Genomic DNA, 25632 nt, shown 5'->3' with positions numbered 1-25632 from the left:
TGTGTTTACATGTGTGTGTGTGTGGGGGGGGTACATGTATGTGGGTATTAATGGTTTGTGTTTACATGTGTGTGTGTGTGTGTGTGGGGGGGACATATATGTGGGTATTAATGGTTTGTGTTTACATGTGTGTGTGTGTGTGGGGGGGGGGTACATGTATGTGGGTATTAATGGTTTGTGTTTACATGTGTGTGTGTGTGTGTGTGGGGGGGGGACATGTATGTGGGTATTAATGGTTTGTGTTTACATGTGTGTGTGTGTGTGTGGGGGGGGGGTGTACATGTATGTGGGTGTTAATGGTTTGTGTTTACATGTGTGTGTGGGGGGTACATGTATGTCGGTATTAATGGTTTGTGTTTACATGTGTGTGTGTGTGTGGGGGGTACATGTAAGTGGGTATTAATGGTTTGTGTTTACATGTGTGTGTGTGTGTGTGGGGGGGGGGTTACATGTATGTGGGTATTAATGATTTGTGTTTACATGTGTGTGTGTGTGTGTGGGGGGGGTACATGTATGTGGGTATTAATGGTTTGTGTTTACATGTGTGTGCGTGTGTGTGTGGGGGGGTACATGTATGTGGGTATTAATGGTTTGTGTTTACATGTGTGTGTGGGGGGGGTACATGTATGTGGGTATTAATGGTTTGTGTTAACATGTGAGTGTGTGTGTGGGGGGGGGGGGTACATGTATGTGGGTATTAATGGTTTGTGTTTACATGTGTGTGTGTGTGTGTGGGGGGGGGGGTACATGTATGTGGGTATTAATGGTTTGTGTTTACATGTGTGTGTGTGTGTGGGGGGGGGGGACATGTATGTGGGTATTAATGGTTTGTGTTTACATGTGTGTGTGTGTGTGGGGGGGGGGGTGTACATGTATGTGGGTGTTAATGGTTTGTGTTTACATGTGTGTGTGGGGGGTACATGTATGTCGGTATTAATGGTTTATGTTTACATGTGTGTGTGTGTGGGGGGTACATGTATGTGGGTGTTAATGGTTTGTGTTTACATATGTGTGTGTGTGTGGGGGGGGGGGGTACATGTATGTGGGTATTAATGATTTGTGTTTACATGTGTGTGTGTGTGTGTGGGGGGGGTACATGTATGTGGGTATTAATGGTTTGTGTTTACATGTGTGTGCGTGTGTGTGTGGGGGGGTACATGTATGTGGGTATTAATGGTTTGTGTTTACATGTGTGTGTGGGGGGGGGTACATGTATGTGGGTATTAATGGTTTGTGTTAACATGTGAGTGTGTGTGTGGGGGGGGGGTACATGTATGTGGGTATTAATGGTTTGTGTTTACATGTGTGTGTGAGTGTGTGTGTGGGGGGGTACATGACATGTATGTGGGTATTAATGGTTTGTGTTAACATGTGAGTGTGTGTGTGGGGGGGGTACATGTATGTGGGTATTAATGGTTTGTGTTTACATGTGTGTGTGTGTGTGTGGGGGGTACATGTATGTGGGTATTAATGGTTTGTGTTTACATGTGTGTGAGTGTGGGTGGGGTACATGTATGTGGGTATTAATGGTTTGTGTTTACATGTGTGTGTGTGGGGGGGGGGTACATGTATGTGGGTATTAATGGTTTGTGTTTACATGTGTGTGTGTGTGGGGGGGGGTACATGTATGTGGGTATTAATGGTTTGTGTTTACATGTATGTGTGTGGGGGGGGTACATGTAAGTGGGTTTTAATGCTTTGTGTTTACTTGTGTGTGTGTGTGGAGGGGGGTACATGTATGTGGGTATTATTGGTTTGTGTTTACATGTGTGTGTGTGTGGGGGGGGGGGGGGTACATATATGTGGGTATTAATGGTTTGTGTTTACATGTGTGTGTGTGTGTGTCGGGGGGGGGGGTACATGAATGTGGGTGTTAATGGTTTGTGTTTACATGTGTGTGTGTGTGTGTGTCGGGGGGGGGGGGGGGTACATGTATGTGGGTGTTAATGGTTTGTGTTTACATGTGTGTGTGTGTGTGGGGGGGGGGGGGTACATGTATGTGGGTATTAATGGTTTGTGTTTACATGTGTGTGTGTGTGTGGGGGGGTACATGTATGTGGGTATTAATGGTTTGTGTTTACATGTGTGTATGTGTACATGTGTGTACATGTGTGTGTGTGAGCACTTTAGTTTGAGCATGCGTGCTTGTTGTGAGTATCAGTATGTGTTTGTTTGCGTGTTTTGACCGTGTACTGTGGTGCACTGTTAAACAATTTGATTCTTAGTATTATGCATGCATGCATGTATGTGTGCTCTTTGATGAGTATTTTCCCTTTTTATTTGAGACCAATTAATTGTATTAATTGTATATATCGTGCTGTGTTTTGATTGAACTTGTAAAGCGCTTCGAGCTGTGGAGAAGACTGAAGTGCTCTATAAATGTTCCATGATGATTATTATATTATTATTTCCTGGGACAGTAGGGGCGACCACCCCCAACCAGGCGCGTTCACAGGTGGCGGATAGTGTGATGGCCTTCAGATATGGAGGTTAGCTGCGAAATAAGCCAGGCTTGCCAGGACGAATAAGCAGTCGCGGACCAACTGGCGGTGCTTCCAACAGGATGGGGCGAGGTAACAGGTGGCACTGTTACACTCAAGAAATACCCCAGGTGTCCAATGACGGGAGCATCATGCGAACAAGAGCCGCATTTTAAGTTCTAGCCCTGGGGAAGGTCACCTCAGATAAACAAACCAGCCAGCTATGGCCAAATAGCCGGGTAGACTGGACTCGACAGCCCTGTAAAGCCACCAGTCTAGGAGAAGGATCACTCCGATATAAAAACACGCTGAAGCCGGATGAGCTGGGCCATGTATGGCGCATAACGACAGCTCAACGCGTCAACGCTCATATGACAGACGACATATTATTATTTGTGTGTGCGTGCGAGTGAGCTTTGTCGTTTTTTTACGCCGTTGTGCACTAATGGTTGAAATACACTATTGAAGATATTAACGTGTGACATGTCAAAGAGAAACCTAATTAGAAGGGTTCATTGCTCTTATATGTTTATGTATTTTATATTTTGTAAGCGCCTAGGGCTATATTTAGATTAGGCGCACAAATGTTCATAATAATAATAATAATAATGTTTCAATGAGGGAAACTGGCGGGGATGTAGGTCAGTCGGTAGCGCGCTGGATTTGTATCCAGTTGGCCGCTGTCAGCGTGAGTTCGTCCCCACGTTCGGCGAGAGATTTATTTCTGAGTCAACTTTGTATGCAGACTCTCCTCGGTGTCCGAACACCCCCGTGTGTACACGCAAGCACAAGACCAAGTGCGCACGAAAAAGATCCTGTAATCCATGTCAGAGTTCGGTGGGTTATAGAAACACGAAAATACCCAGCATGCTTCCTCCGAAAGCGGCATATGGCTGCCTAAATGGCGGGGTAAAAAACGGTCATACACGTAAAAGCCGTGGGAGTTTCAGCCCATGAACGAACAAACAAAATGACAGAAACTGAGAAATGTATTTGTTTTGTCTTCTTTTGTTTCTGCGTGTCAATGACACTGAAACCACCAAATACAAAATGTGTCCTTTCATCTCAAACCTCACATGAAAAAATAAACAGAGAACAAAAGCATGTTTAAATATTTGGATGTTTATTTTACATCATCTCTTACATCATTTCATGCTCACAGGGTGTTGTATTTACATGGGTGAAACTGATCAGAAATGAAAATGAGGCCGGGATCCAGGGGCCACCTAGGCCCTGGTGGGGTGCAGGGGCAACGCCCTGCCAGGGGGCCCAGGGGGGCAAAGCCCCCCGGAAGAAAAAAAATCAGGCTTTTAAGGGTAAAAGTAGGCCTCTCCTGGTATCTCAAACACACAAATTTGCACATTAAGCAATGGTAACAAATGCCAAGCTTTAGTCCGATAATTCGCGCGCTCAGTGAAACAAAGACTCAGCGATGTCCGGTCACTGTGTTAGAGAAAATACGGATCGGATCGCCTGAGAAAAAAAAAGAAAGTTTTTTTAACTTTTTTTTTAAAGATTTTTAAAATAAGGAATTCCTTATTTGACCAATTTCATTTGGCGGATTTCCGCTCTGACGCGGAAAAGTTTCACCCATGTATTTATCGTTCTTTTCATGTAGTTCATTTCAAACAGACAGTTTTTTTTGTTTCCTTTTCTGCAGCTTGCTTGCTTTGTCGATGGCTTCTCTCTTTTCTGTCAGGGCCTTGGCCTAAAGTGAAATGGAGGAAAACATACATTAAAAACAGCCTGCTTGGCAAAAAAAACAACAAACAGCCTGCAATCAACAATTTTACTTCGTAATGTAAAACTTTACTGAGGCGCCTGAATAATCTAAGAGATATGAATTCACACCTGCATGGTGCACATGCAAGAGCATTTTAAGCACACGCACAAACACATAAACATAATACAGAAACAGACCAGGACTGATGTGCAACGAGTTTTAGCCAAGCACCACAACAGTTATACATATTCAAAGACAACTTCAACATAAAATCAGAATAAAAAAACAAGAATGGTAATTTATTGGAATATTTAAATTATGACAAAACAAAACATTACACTCACGGTATTTCGACCCAAGTGTCTCTAAATGGACACACAGACAAACACTGATGAGTGTAAGGTTCTTTTTGTTCAGAAATTAAATGTTCCAATCACTTTCCATTCTTGTTTTTTGATTCTGAAGTTTGGAACGTTAGCAGTCCATCTGTTTTGGGATGTTTACATAAAATCCATCCATCCATCCATCCATCCATCCATCCATCCATCCACCCACCCACCCATCCATCCATCCATCCATCGTTCGTCCATCCATCCATCGTTCGTCCATCCATCCATCCATCCATCCATCGTTCGTCCATCCATACATCCACCCACCCATCCATCCATCCATCCATCCATCAATCAATCCATCCATCCATCCATCCATCAATCGATCCATCAATCAATCAATCAATGAATCAATCAATCAAGCAAGCAATCCATCAATCTTTCAATCAAATAACAATCAATCCATCCATCAATCCATCCATCCATCCATCAATCTTTCAATCAAATAACAATCAATCAATCAATTCATCCATCAATCAAGCAAGCAATCCATCAATCTTTCAATCAAATAACAATCAAGTTACAACAGCAGCAACCCACCTCCTGAGAGATCTTCTTCTTCTTGTAGTTAATCTTGTGATAGAGGCGGCGGTTTTTCTTGGGAATCATCAGCTCTGCCAGACGTTTCTCCTCCGCCTGTTGCCGTGCCAACTGTTTGGTGACGTCCACTTTCTCTGCCTTGCCCGCCTCCACCATCTCAGGCTGAAAAAAGGAAGACAAATTACATATGTTTTTTTGGAACATACAGGACTTACATTAATAGTAGGAGTAAAAAAAATCAGGACTGAAAATTTGATATAAACATAATTAGGTTTATTATAAAATTCCGGTCTCGATTTTGTTGCTCCTATTTGTTTCCTACTGTTTATTGTCTTCTTCCCGACTCTCCATTTCTTATTCGTCCGTATATGTTGCAGATTTGCCACAATATTTAAAAGCGCTGATTTTTTTGCAACTGGTTCCTTGTGTGTTTATGCCAGAGTACAAGCCTGAATCTGCTTTCCTTCACCTCCTTAAAGACCAACCCTTATTGTCAAAAACTAAATAGCCTACCTTTAACTAAAGTGCATGCATACACAGACACACACACATCAACACATTCAGACACATGCACACACGCACGCGCACACACATTATGCGCACACACACACACTTCATGTACCTTCATCTTCTTTCCTGAAGCAGCAGGTTCTTCTTTCATCTTCCGTTTCTTCTGCTTTGGTGGCTGTTTGGAAGTTGCCTCCCCTGCACACGGACAACCAACGTTACATATAACAGCAAAAAGAGGGGAGATAAAGCAAACCAAACAACCCTTCTCAGTATGAAGAAAAAGCACACACAGCAAAAAGCCTATCCAACCCTCGTCTCCAAATAGCAAACCATATCATGAAACAATTGATTTTCTTTTTGTGTCAGTAGCTCAAGACTGTCTGAATAGTGAACCCAATGACTGTTTAGTTCTTTTCATGTACTTCCTCAAAATACTTCCTCTCATTTGCATTCAAGCTTGACATTTTGAACTCAAAGCCATGATGTTCCCTACACAAGGCTTTGATAACGAACGGATAAGGGGCGTAACTCCTTAGTCATATTACAGTTCAAAATTCAAAGCGGGCCGGCTTCACTCAATTTCTTGGCATCTTTGAATGAATCGAAACGCACGAGACTTACCACTCGTGCGTTTCGATTCATTCAAAGATGCAAAGATTTTCGTTCTTGATACAAAGGGACTTGACGCTCACTTTCTGCACGCTGAGAACGCCACTTCCTACAGTGACGCTGAGAACGTTCAAAAATACCATCAAAATATTAATTCTGCCCTACAGCGTTTTAGTTGGTCCATTATGGGTCCAACCATTTGTTTTCCTAATTTATGTCAAGCCTCTGATGCCAAGAAATTGAGTGAAGCCGACCCGCTTTGAATTTTGAACTTTAATATGACTAAGGAGTTACGCCCCTTATCCGTTCGTTATCAAAGCCTTGTGTAGGGAACGTCATGGCTTTGAGTTCAAAATGTCAAGCTGCATATCTGATGCCCTGGGTAGAAAGTTTCAAAAGTGGAAGGCCACAGAGCTTCACTGTGCTGTGTCAGTTACACCGCATATGGTGCTGATATCATGGAACTGATATCAATTTGTCGAGCCCCTATACCAGTGGATGTTGGCCTTTTAATACTATATCAAACCATAGACCATTTATCCTGGACCGCCAACTAGCTCTCTCTCCGCTCTTTCTCTCTATTACGAGGTAGCGGCCTCTCGCATTTAGGAACCTACGCCTACATGGCCTTTCAGAAATCAGGGGGATGTCATATCCGGTGTCGATTGTAAACAAGGACGAAGTTGCCGAGGTAAGTTCTGAAAATGCTAAAATAAACTCAGCTAAAGTGCATATAGAACATGTTTTTCGATGAGTTTTGTTAAGTTTAGTTTGGAGTTTTGGAAAATCCAGTTCATTGTCACCTCCCATTGTCACAAATAACTGGAGCGTGCTTTCTTTTCACTGTCTTCGAATCGCTGGCCTTTCAAACCGGACGCTAAGCGCCCCTGAAAGTCGAGCGTCGTAACCTCGAAGGGTCACGTGACGAGTTGGCGGTTCAGGCTATTTGGTGTATGATCAAACGCAAACAAAGCAGTAGTAAAGTATGCGAATGCAGTTCTACTTTGAAACTGTGTATTTTTTTCCAGGGACAGACAGACTCACCTTCTTCTTCCTCTGAAGATTCATCTTCAAGCTCATCTTCTTCTTCACTTTCTTCCTCTTCCTCCTCTGGTACGTCTTCCTCTGAAAGCACAAATTCACATCAACATTACACACTAATCTTCACCAGCCACACAAAAAGTGTTTGCTTTTCATTCTGGGCAAAGTACTCCTTTTTACATTTAGTCAAGTTTTGACTAAATGTTTTAACATAGAGGGGGAATCGAGACGAGGGTCGTGGTGTATGTGTGTGTGTCTGTCTGTGCGTGTGTGTGTGTAGAGCGATTCAGACCGAACTACTGGACCGATCTTTATGAAATTTGACATGAAAGTTCCTGGGAATGATTTCCCCGGACGTTGTTTTCTTTTTTTCGATAAATACCTTTGATGACGTCATATCCGGCTTTTTGTAAAAGTTGAGGCGGCACTGTCACAGCCTCATTTTTCAATCAAATTAATTGAAATTTTTGTAAAGTAATCTTCGACGAAGGCGGGATTTAAGTGTTGCATTTCAGCTTGGTGACTTAAAAATTAATTAATGACTTTGGACATTAAAAATCTGAAAATTGTTTGTTTGTTTGTTTGTTTATTTGTTGCTTAACGTCCAGCCGACTACGCAGAGCCATATCAGGACGAGGAAGGGGGGGATGAAGGGGGCCACTTGTCAAGCGATTCCTGTTTACAAATGCACTAACCCATTACTTGTGTCCCAGCAGGCTTTAGTAAAACTAAATTAATACCTACTGGAAGATTACCAGTTTCCAGTATGTTAAAATAGGCTTAACCTATCTACTGCTGGACTTACATCAGAACACTAATAGATTAAACTATACATGAATCGCGAGACAAGCGGCAAGAGAAGAGATTTTTGGAAAAAATACAGGTGAATGAGCAAGAAGGCAGAAAAAAGAAAAGAATTCATGAAGAAAAAGAGAGCATGACAGGAAAGAGGAACCAAAATTCTACCTAACAGCAAACTAGAAAGCTCCTGCGGTTCCAAAAACAGGAGGGGCCTTTAATTTCATAACCGCAGTGCCCCACTGCGGGACTGAAAATTGTAATAATTTTTTTTTATGTATAAAACGATCCAAATTTACGTTCATCTTATTCTACATCATTTCCAGATTCCAAAAACATATAATTATGTCATATTTGGATTAAAAACAAGCTCTGAAAATTAAAAATATAAAAATTATGATCAAAATTAAATTTCCGAAATCGATTTAAAAACAATTTCATCTTATTCCTTGTTGGTTCCTGATTCCAAAAACATATAGATATATGTTTGGATTAAAAACACGCTCAGAAAGTTAAAACGAAGAGAGGTACAGAAAAGCGTACTATGCAGCACAGCAAAACCACTACCGCGCTGAACAGGCTCGTCAGTTTCACTCCGTTTTGCACAAGCGGCGAACTACGGTCATTGTGAAAAAATGCAGTGCGTTCAGTTTCATTCTGTGAGTTCCACAGCTTGACTAAATGTAGTAATTTCGCCTTACGCGACTTGTTCTTAATATGTCCTGAGTTTCATTGTGTGTGTCTGTGTCTATTCTTATTCATGCATGAAAGTGTGCACGCCTGTGTGTGTGTTTTGCTATAATACATTGCCGTAAGCTCTTGCGAGAAGGGGCGATTATTTCGTGTTCATAAATTATTAAGAGTGTGGGGGAACGAAATTCAGATGTGGATGGAGCAGTGAGTGCAGGGACGGGGCGGTGTGAGAGCACACCAGGACAAGAAACAGGTGTTAAGACAGCAACAACAACAAAATAAAAGAAAATAAATAAAAAAATAAAAAATTCAACGCCTCCTCATACCTCCATCCTGCTCCTGCAGTCTTCTGAGCAGTTTGACTTTCTCCGGGGGAACGTAGTCTCCCTCCTGCTCCTCCACGAAGGGGGAGAGGTGAGGGGGGAGAACGGCGCCCACGAAATAGTCCTTGGCGGGGAGCAGCTTTCGGGCGTTGACGCTGTCTAGAACCCATTGTGGCTGCACGTAACACCTGTAATGTCACAGGTAATTACATTCAAGTTGCAGTCAGAAGTTGTGACACTGAAATACCTGAAGAAGAAAAAGAAGACGAAGACGAAGAAGAAGAAGAAGAAAAAAAAGAAGAAACGGCAAAACATACTCACATACACACACACAAACACACACACAAACACACACTCGCTCTCACACACACACACACACACACACACACACACACACACAAACAGGAGTAAAAGGAGGAGGAGGAGGTGGTAACAGAAGGACGTATGAAGAAAGGAACGAGGAAGAAGACGAAGACACGCCACGCTGTAGCTAGGTACTCACCTGGAGAAGCGCTGTGTCGCCAACTTGGGTCGGTCCACAACCTGATGCGTGATGCTTTCGTCCGATTCCTGGTAGGTGGCGCCAGGGCACACACTCTCGTCCCAAGACACTTCACCTCCACATGACCTTTAAACACAAGCACAGCAATCTGTCAAATCATGTGCAAAAAATACTAATAAAATGTTGAATTCAGTTGCAAGCAGAACTCCGGAAATAACTCTGTTGGGTTTGTATGGGTTGTAAAAACGTGAATACGCCTGCTTTTCTTGACGCAAACTTTCAAACATGCTCCTTGTATGCTTCTCGCTAGTGACTGGCCTAAAATGTCACGTGGGAAAGTTTGCCTCAATAAAAGCGAAAGTATTTACTCTTTCACAATCCACACAAACCCGACTGAGTTATATCAGAACATCGTTTAGTTTGAATAATGTCAGCTGCAGGAACAAAGGTATGACTGACTGGTTGACAGTTTCATGTCCAGTATTTTTACATCTCAACCAGTGAAATACAAAAAATGTCTGGTTAATGTGAACTGAACCGAAGAAAGGTCCTCATTCTTCTTCTTCTGCGTTGATGGGTTAAAACTTCCACGATCAACCGTGTTTTTGTACGACTGGGCTTTTAAGTAAGTGTATGACCATTTACACCCCACCATTCAGGCAGCCAATGCATATATATATACTCCGATTTTGGGTGAAACTGAAACCCTGGCCCCTACCAGATGATGCTGGGGTATTTGACGGTTTATACCCCGTCATATAGGCAGCCATATTGGGATTTTCGGGGGAAAGCCTGGCCCCTACCTGATGATGCAGGGGTATCTGACGGTTTATACCCCGTCATATAGGCAGCCATATTGGGATTTTCGGGGGAAAGCCTGGCCCCTACCTGATGATGAAGGTGAAGCACTCCCGGGGCACCTCGCGACTGAGGAAGAACTTGCAGCCCTTGAAGAGACCCTGCAGCTGCTTCATCTGCTGCATCTCCACCTTAGCCTGCTCCACCCGGTCCGGGTTGTCGGGGTTTTCAAACACATCCGGCTCTGCATCCTGCAAAACAAGGACAATACAGTAAGTCTGTGTCTTCTTCTTCTTCTTCTGCGTTCGATGCAAAGATAATTGTACGGCCATATTATCGTGGAAGCGTAGACAGCCGATTTTCTCCCCACGCCAAGTTGGCTGCTGTCTTCCGTCTTCGGTGGTTGAGGTTCTTACTCAGGGTTGCCTCCTCCCCAAGAGTAGCTGCCTTGCTGGGCTGTCGAGTCCACTCTACCCGGGTTTGTTGTCGAAGTTTTCCTTCTCGTAGTCTTTGCCTTTCCCAAGGCGCACACAAGGCAGTGCGGGTTTTGAAATCGGAGTTGTCCTTCTCCTAGATGAGCGACCATCCAAGGTTGACAAGCCCCATCTGCCCGAAGCAGCTGGTTTTAAGGCGCGAGGGACCCGCCTGCATCCCTTCTCCTGTTAGTCGAAGACAGGGCCCGCCACGTGAAGGCCAGGAGCTGGATTTGACTGTCAGAGGTGTTTGGAGACACGAAGCCATATGGAGCATTTCTTGGGAAGTAGGCGCTTATCTCTACTTCCACCCCGTCATAACAGTCCTTGGGCCCCAAGTCTGTGTCTAAATACGATTACAAGTTTGACTGTCTGTATTCATATATGATCACATGTTTGTCATGGCTGGCACTGCATTTTAGCGTGATTTAAAAATAGTCAAGGCAGAGGCTACTAACAGCTGCAGCCAGCACAGTGTGAAGCTTGCTTGCTTGTTTTACCCAAATGCTTCCAAGCTACACCGAAAGATGGTACTTATCAGTGTATAGGTCTGAGCAAGCCAGCACTGCTGTGCAGAGCGGCGGTGAAAAGTATGCTCAAAATAGCGCAGCCTGCCTGCAGCTAAGGAGGCAGAAATGAATCATTAGGAACAGCCGTGTTGTCTAACCGTATCCATATACGATAAGGCAACAACAAAAAAAGTCTGTTTACGGTAACCCGACCGACCCTATTTTTTCGCGCGACCCTAGACTTTTTTTTGGCATTTGGGGAGAAAAAAAAAACAAAAACTTTTGGGTTTTTTTTTGCAAAATAACGTACAAATATTGTTTTTCGGAAGAAAAAAAATAAAAAAAGAAAAAAATCCCGACCTACCGACCCTATTTTTTTGGCCTATGTTACCGTAAACAGACCTCTTTTTTTTTTTTGCCTAACATGTTTGTCTGTCTGTGTCCATATCCAGAGATGGCCAAATCTCAAATTTGTAACTCGCCAGCTGGGCGAGTAACTTTAAGAAATTCACTAGCCCGCCATAAATGTTGCGGGCTCGGTACATACAACTACATGCCTTTTTTAGCAGTTCATAAAACACAATATTACAACCAAAAGTGTTGCATTGGACCAAAATGTTCACTGGCCAGCCGGGCAAGTCACCAAGCGGTTTCTACTAGCCCGGCAGATTTAATACTCGTCCCTGGCGATTAGGTGGACGATTTGGCCATCCTTGATATCTATGCTTAGATTTTTCTTGTCAGAGACTGGAGGAAAAAGAAACTCTTTCTAAGCTAAGTTTATCATCTGTGTCTTAAGTGTTCATCTGTCTGTCCACTCTACAGGCCTTTGGGTCGAGTTACCTGTGATTGTAATGTTTTGTTTTGTCATAAATTATACGTGCCAATAACATACCATTCTTGTTTTTTGAGAGAGATAGACAGACCTGAAAGTGGAGAGTATTTTACTCGCCATGGCGAGTAGAAACATGTAAATGGCGAGTAGAAATGTTAATCTACCCACCAAATGCGAGTTAAGTTCCTGAAACAAATGGTTGGTTTGGCGAGTTAAATTTGCTCTCTGGATAGTAAATTATGAGAAGTACTAGCCAAAGACCAGTGCCCCATTTTCTGGACTTTCAGCGCTGACAGAGAGATGTAAAGAGAGAAAAAGAAAGAATGAGAGGGGGAACTAATAACACTTACTTCATCCACCACCTCTCCACCGGAAGTCATCAGTGTGTGAGTCAAGGCTTCCACTCTCTGTAACAGTTCAACATCATATAAACTCAGAGAAACAAAGGGAAGTCATCAGTGTGTGAGTCAAGGCTTCCACTCTCTGTAACAGTTCAACATCATATAAACTCTGAGAAACAAAGGGAAGTCATCAGTGTGTGAGTCAAGGCTTCCACTCTCTGTAACAGTTCAACATCATATAAACTCTGAGAAACAAAGGGAAGTCATCAGTGTGTGAGTCAAGGCTTCCACTCTCTGTAACAGTTCAACATCATATAAACTCACAGAAACAAAGGGAAGTAAGCGCTCTAAATGCATACAGCGTGTGTAACAAAAGTGAACAAGAGGCGAAGCCTTCAAGGCTCACGTAAGAAATCGACAAACAGTAACACAAACTCAATCACTCCGTCACACATACACACACACAGTAAGCATAGGTGAAACTGTGCAAGAAAGCGAGACACTGGATCTGCCAACTAGTCTCGGCCCGCTCACAATAACAATGACCGAGACTTTCAGTAATTCCTTTGCGTGACGTCTAACCCTCTTACGTCATAATGTGACGTCTTCAAATAGTTTCTATCACACACGTCAAACACTTTTGACCGAGACGTAATCTTCTTATGCGAGCTTTTTCCATAGACTCGGAAATGTTAAAGTTTCTATCACACACACACGCACAGACAGACAAAGTTTATCATCGCATAGGCTACACTTACGTGAGCCAAAAATATGCGAAACCAATCTCCTGGCACTTGAGAGAATAACAAGCATTGAAATGAACAAGCGACTTTCACGCTCAAAATGATAAGCACCTGCAATTAGTAGGTCTACTTCAAATACCCACTGGCTTCAATGGAAACAACCAAGTCAAGGTTGAAGAGAATGTGAACAAAGCCAACAACAATGCAGAAACGGTAGCGGCCAACACAAGGTGTTCTCTGATTATGATCTACTTGTTCTTCACATTAACTGCTCACATGCTATTGTTTGCTGATTTTTTTTTTTAAATCAGGTGGTTATAACTTATAGGTACAAAGAAAGTGATGTTGGCCAAACAAATACAGATGATAATGCATTGCTTCCTCCGAAAGCGGTGTATGGCTGCCTAAACGGCGGGGTAAAAACGGTCATACACGTAAAAATTTGTACGTGGGAGTTTCAGCCCACGAACGCAGAAGAAGAAGACGCATTGCTTGGGTCGAAAAAGAGTTGTTGGTACATGTACTTAGCAACGCCATACACGTAAAAATTTGTACGGGGGAGTTTCAGCCCACGAACGCAGAAGAAGAAGACACATTGCTTGGGTCGAAAAAGAGTTGTTGGTACATGTACTTAGCAACGTTATACGTTTTGCTGCTTACCTCATCTGTCTCGTCTTTTGTCAACCTTTCTTCATCGCCATCCTCATCCAGTTTCACAGTCAACTAAAAGGACATAAAGGAAATAAATAAACGAACAAACAAAGAAATCAATCATTCAATCAATTATTTTTTTGCATTCGTCATCTCTTGCTATACTATGTTCTTTAACATCAAACAGCAAGGCACGGCCTCAGTAAAAGAAGGTTATCTTCATTTTTCTATGAGTGTATGTGGGGTCCAAAACCTCTGGCAGAACTTTTGCTTGGTCCTTGTTTTACACTGCCTCTCGGATCATCTATCACAAAGATGGAATCCCTGCTTACAGCATAGCCACAGTCACACATGCGTTTTGAGGGCATACCAAGTTACATCACTTTGTGTCACTTCAGGAATATAATTTAACAAAACAAAAACCACACACACACACGCATACACACTTAAACGCACGCACACACTCACACTAACACACACACACACAACACACCCTTGCGCACACACCAACACATACACACACGCAAACGCGCACACACACAACAGAAAACAAGCAATGACAGACCTTGGGAGGGTAGTGAAGATTGAGACTGGAGTAGAGTCTGTAGTTGATGAAGCTGAGCAAGGTGACGTAGAACTCGATGAACGTTGCCATGATCCTGTAGTCCACGTCCGATGGATGCTGCAAGCAAAACGGAAGAAAAATAAGCGTTGAAGAAAACACCCGTTAGTGGTGGTAGAAGGTCTCCATTTGTGTAAAACAGGTTTAGGCATGTGAAAATGTACACTTTTCCCTCAGCAAACAGTACACCAGCCAGAAGCCCAATAAAGAATTGGACAACGTTTTGTCTTAAAAAGGAGGGAGTCTTAACATCTACAGATATAAACAGAAAATCTGAAAAAGCAAGTTCTTAAAACAGAAGGGGGGGGCTGTCTTAAAAGAAGAGGGGGGGGGGGGTCCCTGTACCTCTCTCAGTGTAACAATCTCTCGCTTTGTGTGTTTGGGCATTTCAAATTAACATATTTTCTTCAACAACAACAATTTTCCTCCCACAAGTTGCACATGCAATGAAGCAGTATACACAGGTTCCTCAACCCTTTTCAAGACATAGTCTCCTCCAGACAGACAGATTCTGCACATGTAACTTGAATGACACAAAATAACAGAAAAAAAGTCAGAAATGAAAACACACCGAAATGATGGTAACGAAACTTAAAGAACAGACAACATGAGCATCACCGGCATCTTGCATGCCAGATACACAGACAATTATGAGATGAGTTCATTACTTGTACCATAAGTATTTGTCTGTATGTCTGTTTAAAAGACCACTGTGTCGACGTAGTGTAAATGCAAAGTTTTGTTTTGTCAACAATTACATCTGTTTGTTTGTTTGTTTGCTTAACGCCCAGCCGACCATGCAAAGGGCCATATCAGGGCGGTGCTGCTTTGACATATAATGTGCGCCACACACAAGACCGAAGTCGCAGCACAGTCACCCAGTCACATTATTCTGACACCGGACCAACCAGTCCTAGCACTAACCCCATAATGCCAGACGCCAGGCGGAGCAGCCACTAGATTGCCAATTTTAAAGTCTTAGGTATGACCCGGCCGGGGTTCGAACCCACGACCTCCCGATCACGGGGCGGACGCCTTACCACTAGGCCAACCGTGCCGGTCAACAATTACATTCCAATAACCTACAATTTTTTTTCTTCTGAATTTCGGAACATTACCAGACTATCTGTTTTTGAATGTATGAACAACAAACATCAAATGAACAAGAAAAGAATGAACATGAAGACGAAGAAGTGCAAACGGATAGGAAGTCAGCTACTCACATCATGTCCAAATTTGTGTGGGACAATCCAGGTCACTGTTTCCCCGGCAACATCAGCCTGGTAGTAAATGCCTTTTATGGAGTAAAACACCTGAAAAAAAAGTAAACAAAATAAAGTTGCTACAGTCAACCATATCAATAACGACCACCGAAGGGATCAACCAAAAATGGCCGAAAGGTGGATTATCTTGAAAACAAATTCATTGGGATCCTTTGGGATGGAGGCTGCGAGCAGGTGGTCGTTATCAAGAGGTGGTCGCCAGGGCCAAGGTGCACTACAGTTACAAACTGGTAAGGAGCCAGCCGCGGTGTTTGATATTGAGATGTGTTGTGATTTCCACGAATCAGACGCCGCGGTTTGTTCTCTCCTGTTTGAGTGGCACCCACTTTCGGTTCATGCATCTTAGCCCTGGACCGGTTTGACTGCATTAGGCCAAAAAAACAAAATAGTCTGTTTACGGTAACCCGACCGACCCTATTTTTTTCGCGCGACCCGAGACTTTTTTTTGGCATTTGGGGGAAAAAAAAACAAAAAACTTTTGGGTTTTTTTTGCAAAATAACGTAAAAATATGGTTTTTTGGAGAAAAAAAATTAAAAAATCCCGACCTACCGACCCTATTTTTTTGGCCTATGTTACCGTAAACAGACCTTTTTTTTTTTTGCCTTACCCTTCTGTGGCAGGAGAATTGAAAGTTTACACACCAAGGTACAAAACAACGTGTGTCTTTTATTTCTAAGAATGTCAAAGTGTCCACCCGCTGGAGCGATCAAACATGGGCACTGGTATGCTTTGATTCAGTAAATTAGCAGGTAAATCGTTACAGTCACTGGATGCCACTTACAACTCAAAGTATTCCTACCTTTTTGAGTGAGTGAGAAGCGATGACAAAGTGCTGAAACTCCACTGAAACACAAAAATCAAAATCAGAAATATTAATTGAAACACGATAAAACTGAGCAATCAAGTATATCAAAAAAGAATGGGGACTGATGAGCTGTCAGTGTCACAACTACCTCACAATAACAAGCAGGATGAAGATTTTGTTGTTACTTCTTCTTAACAATTTCCACGTTTCAACACACCCTACGTACAATGTGTCAGGGAACACCTCCAGGCAGAGGGGTTTTGCTGCCAACTCAGTAAAGAGAAAGAGGGAAATTTTTCTCCGGCTCGCGCGGCAGCAAGCACCATGTCTCTATACTGAACATGAGCTTCTGAAGTCCAAAGAGGGTAAGAGCAAGGTGGTGGGAGTGAGGGAGGCAGCAACACACTGACAGAACTAACAACATCTGTAAAGACCCTCCCATTTAAAACGGTTCCCCCTTTTTAACTTAAGACTTTGCATTTCAGATTTTCTGTTCACAACAGCTGTAAATTTACTACCATTTGGGGGAAGAGGTTTTTTTTTCTTCCTGCTTCCGTGGACACTTGATCAGCTGCTTACCTGTGAGTCGACGACATTCCTGAATCAGGTTAACCTGTGTTCGTTTTGTGGCGGGGAAATTGGCAAAGGTGAAACACAAGGTCAAGCAGTCGTCCAAGTCTCTCACCGCATCGGAGAAATTTGGGTACCTGAAGCAGAAAAAGACAAATGTTTTATTATCTTAAAGAACTACCAGTCATCGAACTCCAAGTCATTCAAAAATGACTAACAACCTGTGACATAGGTAAAAAGAATAATAATGGTCTTTAAAACAATCTTGTAAATACTTACAAGGAGAAAAAAATCACAGTTTTGAAACAGAAGCATCATTATGTTTATTTTTTATATTCAGTCTTTACACATTATGCTTGCATCAGGTTTTTTGGGGAAACCAGGTTGTTTTTACAGTCCACAACCTGTCAAACCTACAGGCTGATATGTCTGCACCAATAAATACTATCACAACTTGCTTTGACTTGGCAGATTGCCAAAAGTTCATGAGCTAAGATTTGTTTTTGGTCAGAAATAATCATTTGAAATAGCTAGCTTGACTGTCACACATTTTAGAGCAGTTGTGCTTACCTTTCTTTGACGATTTTGTCCAGTGTGTATGTTGGTCTGTTACCCCTGACTCGCTCTGCAGCATTCTTGTTTCTTTTGGCGATGGCCTTCTTCAAACGTCGGTTGAAATGCTGTTGATAAAATAAAAATTCAGTTTAAACATCCATATTGCTTGATTGTGGGTTTTTTTTTATGTGTGTGAGTACTGTGTGTTGTTGGTTGTTGTGCTCACATCTGCTTATTTGTTGTTGACAAACTACAGAATAATCGTCCATAATCATGATAATTTAACCCTGTTGTTTCAAGTGGTTGGATCCATTTTGGTTGGTTTGATGTAACTTTTTTGTATGCTTTAAGTTTAAACACGAGAAAAAAATGAATAAATCATACAATCTCTTTGAGTCCAATACAGCACTTAGATGCCAATTTTTTTTAGTGAAAACAGACAATTGCACCTGTAAATTTCTTATATTTTCAATCATGCCGAAAAGTTGACTAAAACTAAGACAATCAATCCTCTTGCCTTGAACTCTCTGAACTTGATGATGAGCGGCTCGTGGAGGAGAAACTGGATGTCCTTGACATGGTAGTATGTCTTGGGCGCCGTGCTGCCTCTGCCCACTTTCTTCTTGTGCAGCGGCTCCTGTGGGTAGATCCCTTTCAGGATGCATAGACGCCTGAAAGTGAAAGTAAAAATTAGAACTCATTAGTAATAACATTTTATGATACAGTGACAGTGGAACTTACCTTTTGACCCCCCCCCCCCCCCCCCCCCCCAACCTAAGCAAATTTACCCTCATTTTACGACTCCCTCTTTTAGGCCATAAAGAAAAATATGTCTGTTTCCGGTAACATCGCCCAAAAATATAGGGTGGGTCGGTCGTTTTTATCTTTTTAAATTTTTTTCTTAACCTTTTTCTTACGTTTTGTTAACATCTTTTTACGTGTTTTTTTCCCCCCGGCGTCATTGGCCGCCATGTTTTTTTCGCGTGATGACGGAAACGGGAGGTAAGTCTCTTCGATTGTAAAGTCTCATCGACCGATTACCTCCCTCTTTTTTTGGGGGGTGGGGGGGATGCAAAAAGCGAGAAAAAAAACTTTAGGGTCGGTCGGGTTACCGGAAACAGACATATTTGTCTTTTTGACTGTATAAGACCTGGATTTTTTTTTTTAGAATTTGGAGGTCCCAAAAGAGGGTTGAGTTCCACTGTATACAATGTATGCTGTTTAAAATTAATATTATGACAAAACATTTATTTTTAAATCACTCTTGAAATACATTTAATATTGTCCCCAGATTGAGAGGAAAAAAAGGTCAGTTGGACCTGGATTTAAAAATAAATGTAGGTACAAATCAAAATTAAAATGAACGGGCTATAATACAGTATAAAAGCAAATTCCTTCATGTCTAAACAATGAGACGGTCACCTTGCCACGGGTCAGAACAAAACACCAGATCAAAAAAGTATACATGTGCATGTGACTGAAGACCGAGACCTTAAAATAGCACTCATTTACATTGAATCATATTTTTTCCCCATTCATTTGCAAATGATTTATTTATGATTTATGTATTTACGACAGCAAACTCACATGTCCAATTTCTACATTAGCATTCCAGCATCACACACCTGAACATTATCCACCTCACCTTTGATACAGACAAAATTGACTTCTTAGCTTCAGGCTTAATGCAGCTATTGTACTGAAATAAACTTGTCTTTACCTGAAATCAGCAAGCGTGAGCTGTAGTTTCCTGATGGCCTTGTTTCTGGAAATGTATGTTGTGGCTGCTCCACTCTCATACTGTCAACATCAACATTTGTAAGTGTAAATGTAAGCATAAGGCAAAAAAAAAAATTAGGTCTGTTTACGGTAACATAGGCCCAAAAAATAGGGTCGGAGGTCGGGATTTTTTTTTCTTTTTTTTTCTCTCCAAAAAACCATATTTTTACGTTATTTTGCAAAAAAACCAAGATTTTTGTAAAAAAAAAAAAATTTTCCCCAAATGCCAAAAAAAAAGTCTAGGGTCGCGCGAAAAAAATAGGGTCGGTCGGGTTACCGTAAACAGACCTATTTTTTTTTTTGGCCTAATAAAAATGAACATAACTTCAATTGCATCACTAACTTGTATAATCTCTATCACAATCGTCCCAATCAAATTATGAACTGGTGCTGTGTCTTCAGAAGCGGAAGCCAAACATTAAGCTTGTAATATCAATGTATCAAAAGTAGTTAAACGTGCAACGGCGATTAACAAAACTTGAACTTGAACTTGAAATGTTTAAGGCCTTAGGCCTGTTCATCGATCCTGTCGAATAGTACTCCAATAACACTTTTTTGGTGGCATGCGCGGGCAGTTATTGGTAGCACGTTGGCGAGAATTTCTCTGGTCTGTCTGCCCAGAAATTGTCCAGCCTTCCTTTGAAACTGTTCACTGATGGTGCTGTCACAACTGTTTCTGGCAGACTGTTCCAGTGAGGAATCACCCTTTCTGCGAAGAAGCAGCTCCGAACGTTCAGCCTACAAAATGGTTTATACAACTTGAGGCTGTTTCCTCTAGTGTCTTTGGTTTCGGCCAGCTGGAATTTCGGGTTGCCTGTGTCGTAGATCCCATGCATGTACTTGTAGAGGTCGATCATGTCACCTCGGAGACGCCTGTTTTCGAGACTGGGTAGTTTGAGTATAGCTAGTCGTTCTGGGTAAGTTTTCTCACTGAGAGCCGATATCAGTTTGGTAGCCCTTCTCTGCACGTCCTCTATTTCCTTGCACAGCAGTTTCTGTGGTTGCCATACTGAATGTCCATATTCAAGGATTGGCCTGGCAAGACTCTTGTAGAGTTGTACAAACACCTCCCTATCCAGATGCTCAAACGATCTCCTGATGATGCCTATGGTTTTGTTTGCCTTCGCAGTTGCTTGTGCAACATGTCCCTTGAAACTCAGGCGATTGTCTACAAGTACACCAAGGTCTTTCTCCGTTTGTATGCGGAACAAGACATCATTATCCACGATCCGAAAGTAGATTTATGCAGAAAAAAATGCTACCTATCGGTTGTTTTGAAATTATGTCATACCTTCTTTTTCATTCGCCCCATACTGATGTAGATTTAGATATTCGTCAATAAGCATACACACGTGCTTCTTCCTCTCCTTTGGTAAATTTTGCAAGGGACAGCACTCTTCTGCAATTTCCGGTTGAGTCTATTTACCATTATATTACCAAATTATTGAAAACTAATGCATACTTTCGAATGGAATGAGAACTCGCGCTTTTTCCAATTCTTTCATCGAATGATTTCTCATGTTAAAAGCATTTGTGATGTTTCTTTTCTCGTTCAAGTGTAAGTAAGTTTCTTCAGATTTAGTTTATTGGGGTAAACAGACGAATTTGCACACTCAAAATGGCAGGCAGCAGGTTGGAAAAGTTTGGAACCATCTACAAAAGGTACGCGTTTTACACATTTTACGCCTTTATGTTGGAACCTTCTATTGATTTGCTCTCCTTACATTGGTTTGTTGAGACTGTTGGTATTGTGTACACCCATCACGCCTTTCAGTCGTGTTTCTGTGATGTGCAGCATGCCAAATACAGTGAAGCAGACGACCTTCACGAATTCAACTGCCAGGAATAGTTACGAGATGCTCTTCCTTAGCACACCCAATATCAGATTTTAATGTTATGGAGTCACTGCGCTTAAATAAGAAAGACTCACCGTTTACGACAGAATTGTCAGATATTGGCTGCAGCAGAAGAAAAGGGTAATGTTGAGCTTTAGCTATGTAATTTCATAGCTCTGGTACAGTGGCATTATTGTGTGGTGGGTTGGGGATGGGGGCTCTTTATATGTGAATGTTTGTGTTGTTGTGCACAATGCACATTTTTCATTATGTACATGTGTACATTTTACAGAGTACAGGGTTTGCTGCGCTCAGGGGCATTGAAGGAAGCTGATAAACCCCTCTGGTGTGAAGTGTACGAAGCCTTTCCACCCAGGGATCCACCAATCTATGAGCGAGAGAAACCGACTGGAGTGGTTCCCAAAATATTGTACCCAGAAGATATCATTAGAGCGTAAGCATACATGATTTTCTTTCGCCGTGTCTGTTGATCTCTCCCTCTGTCACTGTGGCTCTCTCTTTATCTCTAAAAGCACTTTTGGAAAATACCTGCACGCAGACCACAAGAAATGTTGCCATGTTTCAGTTGAATAAAAGGTATGATTGCTCAATTGGACATTGTTAAAGGAAGCCTTTTTGAAATTACGTTACCACACACACACACACACACACACACACACACACACACACACACACACACACACACACACACACACACACACACACACACACACCAATGCTTGTGTATGGGCTGGTGGCCTCACAAATAAAGCATGTGTTAATGTCTCTTTCTTTATCTCCAAGTTGATTTGTCTGTTAAATATGCATGTGCCAGTCTATTTTTAAATGTCCCTGATTGTATTTAATTTGTATCTGCAGACGACTGTGTGTGTGTGCTTGCATGTTTGTGAATGTGAGTGCATGGGCACAGGCACAGATATATATGTGTGTGTGTGTGTGTTTGATGGGGAGAGAGAATGAGCCAATGGTGTGACTTTGCACCATTTTCATGTTTCAGGCAATTTTACAAGACCTATGGCAATCCTGATGTGGTTGACTTTAGAAACGAAAGGGTGAAAACCACTTGTCAAAGGTAAAATTAAACGCCCATCTTTAGTTAATTTTTGTTTTTACTTCTACTTCTAGCAGTGTTCTTTAAGATCAGTCTCTTAAACAATTCAACTGTCACACAGTTTCAGTGTCTGACATGCTTTTTGGCAGAATTACTGTATTTTATGGCCTACAGGGCAATAGAGCACATAAGGCACACCCCAGTTTTTTAGAGAAAAAAGTATTTTATTCATGCAAAAAGCTCAGTCAGCGGATTAGCCGCACAATATTTGTTGCTCAAACAAAGAATTAGGGGTGCCAAAAAATATGAGCGCGACGGAGAAGTTTTTTATTCACGAAAAAGGCTTTGACAGCTGATTAGCCGCACACATATTTTCGTTCAAAAAACGAATTAGGGGTGAGAAAAATACGAGAGCAGAGGACTGTATTGTAAAATTGGTGTTGCGGGTTGGATGGGATTGTGAAAAGACAAGGACAAAGCAGATGCAGGCGGGTGGAGAGTTTGTGGGAGGCTGATGCAGAAATGTAGAGAATAAATGGTTGAGAAATAGAAGGTACTCCAACAATCCTTTCATCACTGTTAGTTTGGGGCTGGGGCAGTCGAATGATGCAGGGGAATGTACTATCCACAGAAAAGGAGATACAGTAAAACATCTTGTTTCAGACATCTAGAGACTGAGAAAATTAGGCCATATTATTAAAACTAAGATGCAGGTTAAGACATGTCCAGGAGAAATGTGAATTGAAATGTCTGAACAGAAGGGGAGTCCTAAAAGGGAGTCCTGAACAGGAGTCTTAAAAGGGAGTCCTAAAAGGGAGTCTTAAAAGGGAGTCCTAAAAGGGAGTCAGTCCTAAAAGGGAGTCTTAAAAGGGATTAATAGAAATAACATTGTAATAATATATGGAAAGTTCAGCATCTTATGCATGCAATTGTACTTATGCTATGGTTGTGAAGGTTGTTGTTGTTATTTTCTTTGTTGACAATATATGTCATTTTTCAGATTTGTGGATAAGTATTTAGAGCTCCTGCAGTCAGAGATGTCCAAGGAAAACCTTTTTGAATCTACAGTAACAGCCCTTAAAGAAGAGGGATTCCGGCTTCGTGCTGCTGAAGAGGTGGAAGAATTTGTCAAGGTACAGTTAAATTTTTGTTTTTAACTTTTGTCCCTGCTCTTGTACAAGCACAAACAAAGCGTGTATGGTAATGGTATCTGTTAACAATAAATTTGTAAATACAGTACCAGTAAATATACAGTTTGATTTTAATTGTTAATTGCATGTTGTCATATTTTAGCTTTAAGCAAAGATCTGCATGAAGACATTTGTTAGTGTAAAACAGTGCATGTATACCAGTAACACATTTTTTGTTTGGGCATGATTTTAACAATTTTTTCTCCCTGATCAAATCAATCTCTTTCATTTTTGAATAGGGGTGTTGGCTGTGTAATTCTTCTTCTTCTTGTCGTTCGCTGTTAGATCGTCAGTCCGGACTGACGTGCATTTCGGACTGTCGACATTTCATTTTGCGTTTTTGCGTGGATCTGTGGTTGGTTAAGGTACGCCTATTGGCCCAGATCCTCCGACTTCAGCCCTTAGGTTTCTTTCGGGGTTACCCCGCCCTTAGTTCCTGGCTCAAAAACCTAACCCTGGGAACACATGGGGGATTTCTTACCGGGGGTCCCACCCCGGGGCTAGAGCTTTTAATGCGGCTCTTACCCGCGCGCATGGTGTAACCGTCATCGGACACGTAGGGCATTTATAGGGTAGTCAGTGCCATCTGCCAACCCACCCCGTCCTGGTAGAGACACCGCTAGTTGGTCCGGGACTGCTTATTCTATATTCGCAGCTGGCCCCCATATCTGGGGGCCGTTCCCCTATCCGCCACCTGGGGACCCGCCGGGTTGAGGATAGTCGCCCCCCTACTGAATTGGAAGTAGTCTGTTCCCGGGCTGTGTAATTGATTTGCTGTTGCCTTGGAGATGTGTGAAAAATTAAGCCAAAGATTTTCTTTTAAGTAAGCAAAGGGATAAAGGAAAATCAAAGATAAAAGAAGAATTCACAAAAAAAGGGAAAGAAACTGATGACAATAAGCATTTATAATAATGGGGTTTTACCAAATGTATTCATCAACAACTATGCACAGAGAGCACCTAAACTGTTTATTTTTGGTATGTACTCAAGTCAGGGGAAAGTCGTATGGATATATACCATGTAAAAACCTACCAGATCAAAGGCAAAAAAAAAAAGGTCTGTTTACGGTAACATAGGCCCAAAAAATAGGGTCGGTAGGTCGGGATTTTTTTTTTTTTTTCCCCAAAAAACCATTTTTTTACGTTATTTTGCCAAAAAAACAAGATTTTTTTTTTTTTTCTCCCCCAAATGCCAAAAAAAAAGTCTAGGGTCGCGCAAAAAAAATAGGGTCGGTCGGGTTACCGTAAACAGACTATTTTTTGGGGGGGCCTGAGATAGTGAGCCAAACAATTTTCACAAGAAGGAGTGCATGTGCCTTAAAGTGCCAAACTTCTTATTCATAGGGTATGGTTGGAATGGTGGATGGCTTCATTGACTTTATTCAGATCAATTTAGATGACATTAATTGACCATATGTTGTCTATATATTTTTTTATTTTGACATCTTTTTTTCTTCGGCAGACAGCAGAGGCGAAATCTCCAGGACCACCACCCAGACTTCAGCAGCAGACTCTGTCTGTGGCCAGCATCTTTGGGGAAGACACAGTACGGGGCAAGAACACAGAGGAAGAAGACTTTATCATGGAGAGTGACGATGGCAAAACCACCAAGTTGTAGTCTACGTGTGTGACTGGTGTGTCTGTTGAGGGATGTGTGTATGTACTTGCGTGCGTGTGTATGTGTATATTATGCAGGTGTGCTGTAAAGTGATCTGTACGAATAAACTTTGATATGTATTTTATGATTTTAGTTTCTTTTGTCCTCTCTGTCTGTCTTGCCTGTTGGGGGGGGGGGGGGTCCTCAAAGCAGGAGATCCTAAAAGGGGTTCCACCATACCAAATGTATTTTCTAAACCAATGTTCTACAGCAGCTCCATAAGGCCTGCTGCACCTTTGTCCTATTTGAACAGAGTTTTTGAGGCAACAAAACACAGGAAAAAATTAAAGCTGCAGTGCCGCAAAC

At 42.0% G+C, this 25632-nt stretch overlaps 2 protein-coding genes across 2 annotated transcripts; one reads left to right on the top strand and one right to left on the bottom strand.

The window, feature by feature from the left end:
* Window positions 1-3582: 3582 nt before the first annotated feature.
* On the bottom strand, window positions 3583-20985 carry LOC138976575 (pescadillo homolog). The gene is made up of 17 exons (XM_070349419.1): window positions 20865-20985; window positions 19515-19594; window positions 18312-18465; window positions 17810-17919; window positions 17249-17376; window positions 16664-16707; window positions 15804-15893; window positions 14524-14640; window positions 13968-14030; window positions 12574-12630; window positions 10497-10657; window positions 9609-9734; window positions 9110-9294; window positions 7296-7376; window positions 5755-5837; window positions 5133-5294; window positions 3583-4188 (listed from the first exon to the last, which is right to left on the bottom strand). The coding sequence occupies exons 1-17, from the start codon at window positions 20883-20885 to the stop codon at window positions 4105-4107; spliced, it is 1746 nt and encodes a 581-aa protein (XP_070205520.1). The 5' UTR covers window positions 20886-20985; the 3' UTR covers window positions 3583-4104.
* A 102-nt stretch (window positions 20986-21087) lies between these two features.
* Window positions 21088-25406, top strand: LOC138976576 (small ribosomal subunit protein mS23-like). The gene is made up of 5 exons (XM_070349420.1): window positions 21088-21235; window positions 21701-21862; window positions 22427-22501; window positions 23481-23613; window positions 25132-25406. Exons 1-5 carry the CDS (start codon window positions 21192-21194, stop codon window positions 25285-25287), a joined length of 570 nt encoding a protein of 189 aa, XP_070205521.1. The 5' UTR covers window positions 21088-21191; the 3' UTR covers window positions 25288-25406.
* Window positions 25407-25632: the final 226 nt, after the last annotated feature.

Source organism: Littorina saxatilis, linkage group LG9 (genome assembly GCF_037325665.1).
Source record: "Littorina saxatilis isolate snail1 linkage group LG9, US_GU_Lsax_2.0, whole genome shotgun sequence".
In the NCBI taxonomy this organism is placed as follows: Eukaryota; Metazoa; Mollusca; class Gastropoda; order Littorinimorpha; family Littorinidae; genus Littorina; species Littorina saxatilis.
Note: the sequence above shows the minus strand (reverse complement) of the source record. Positions and strands in the feature narration are given on the sequence as shown.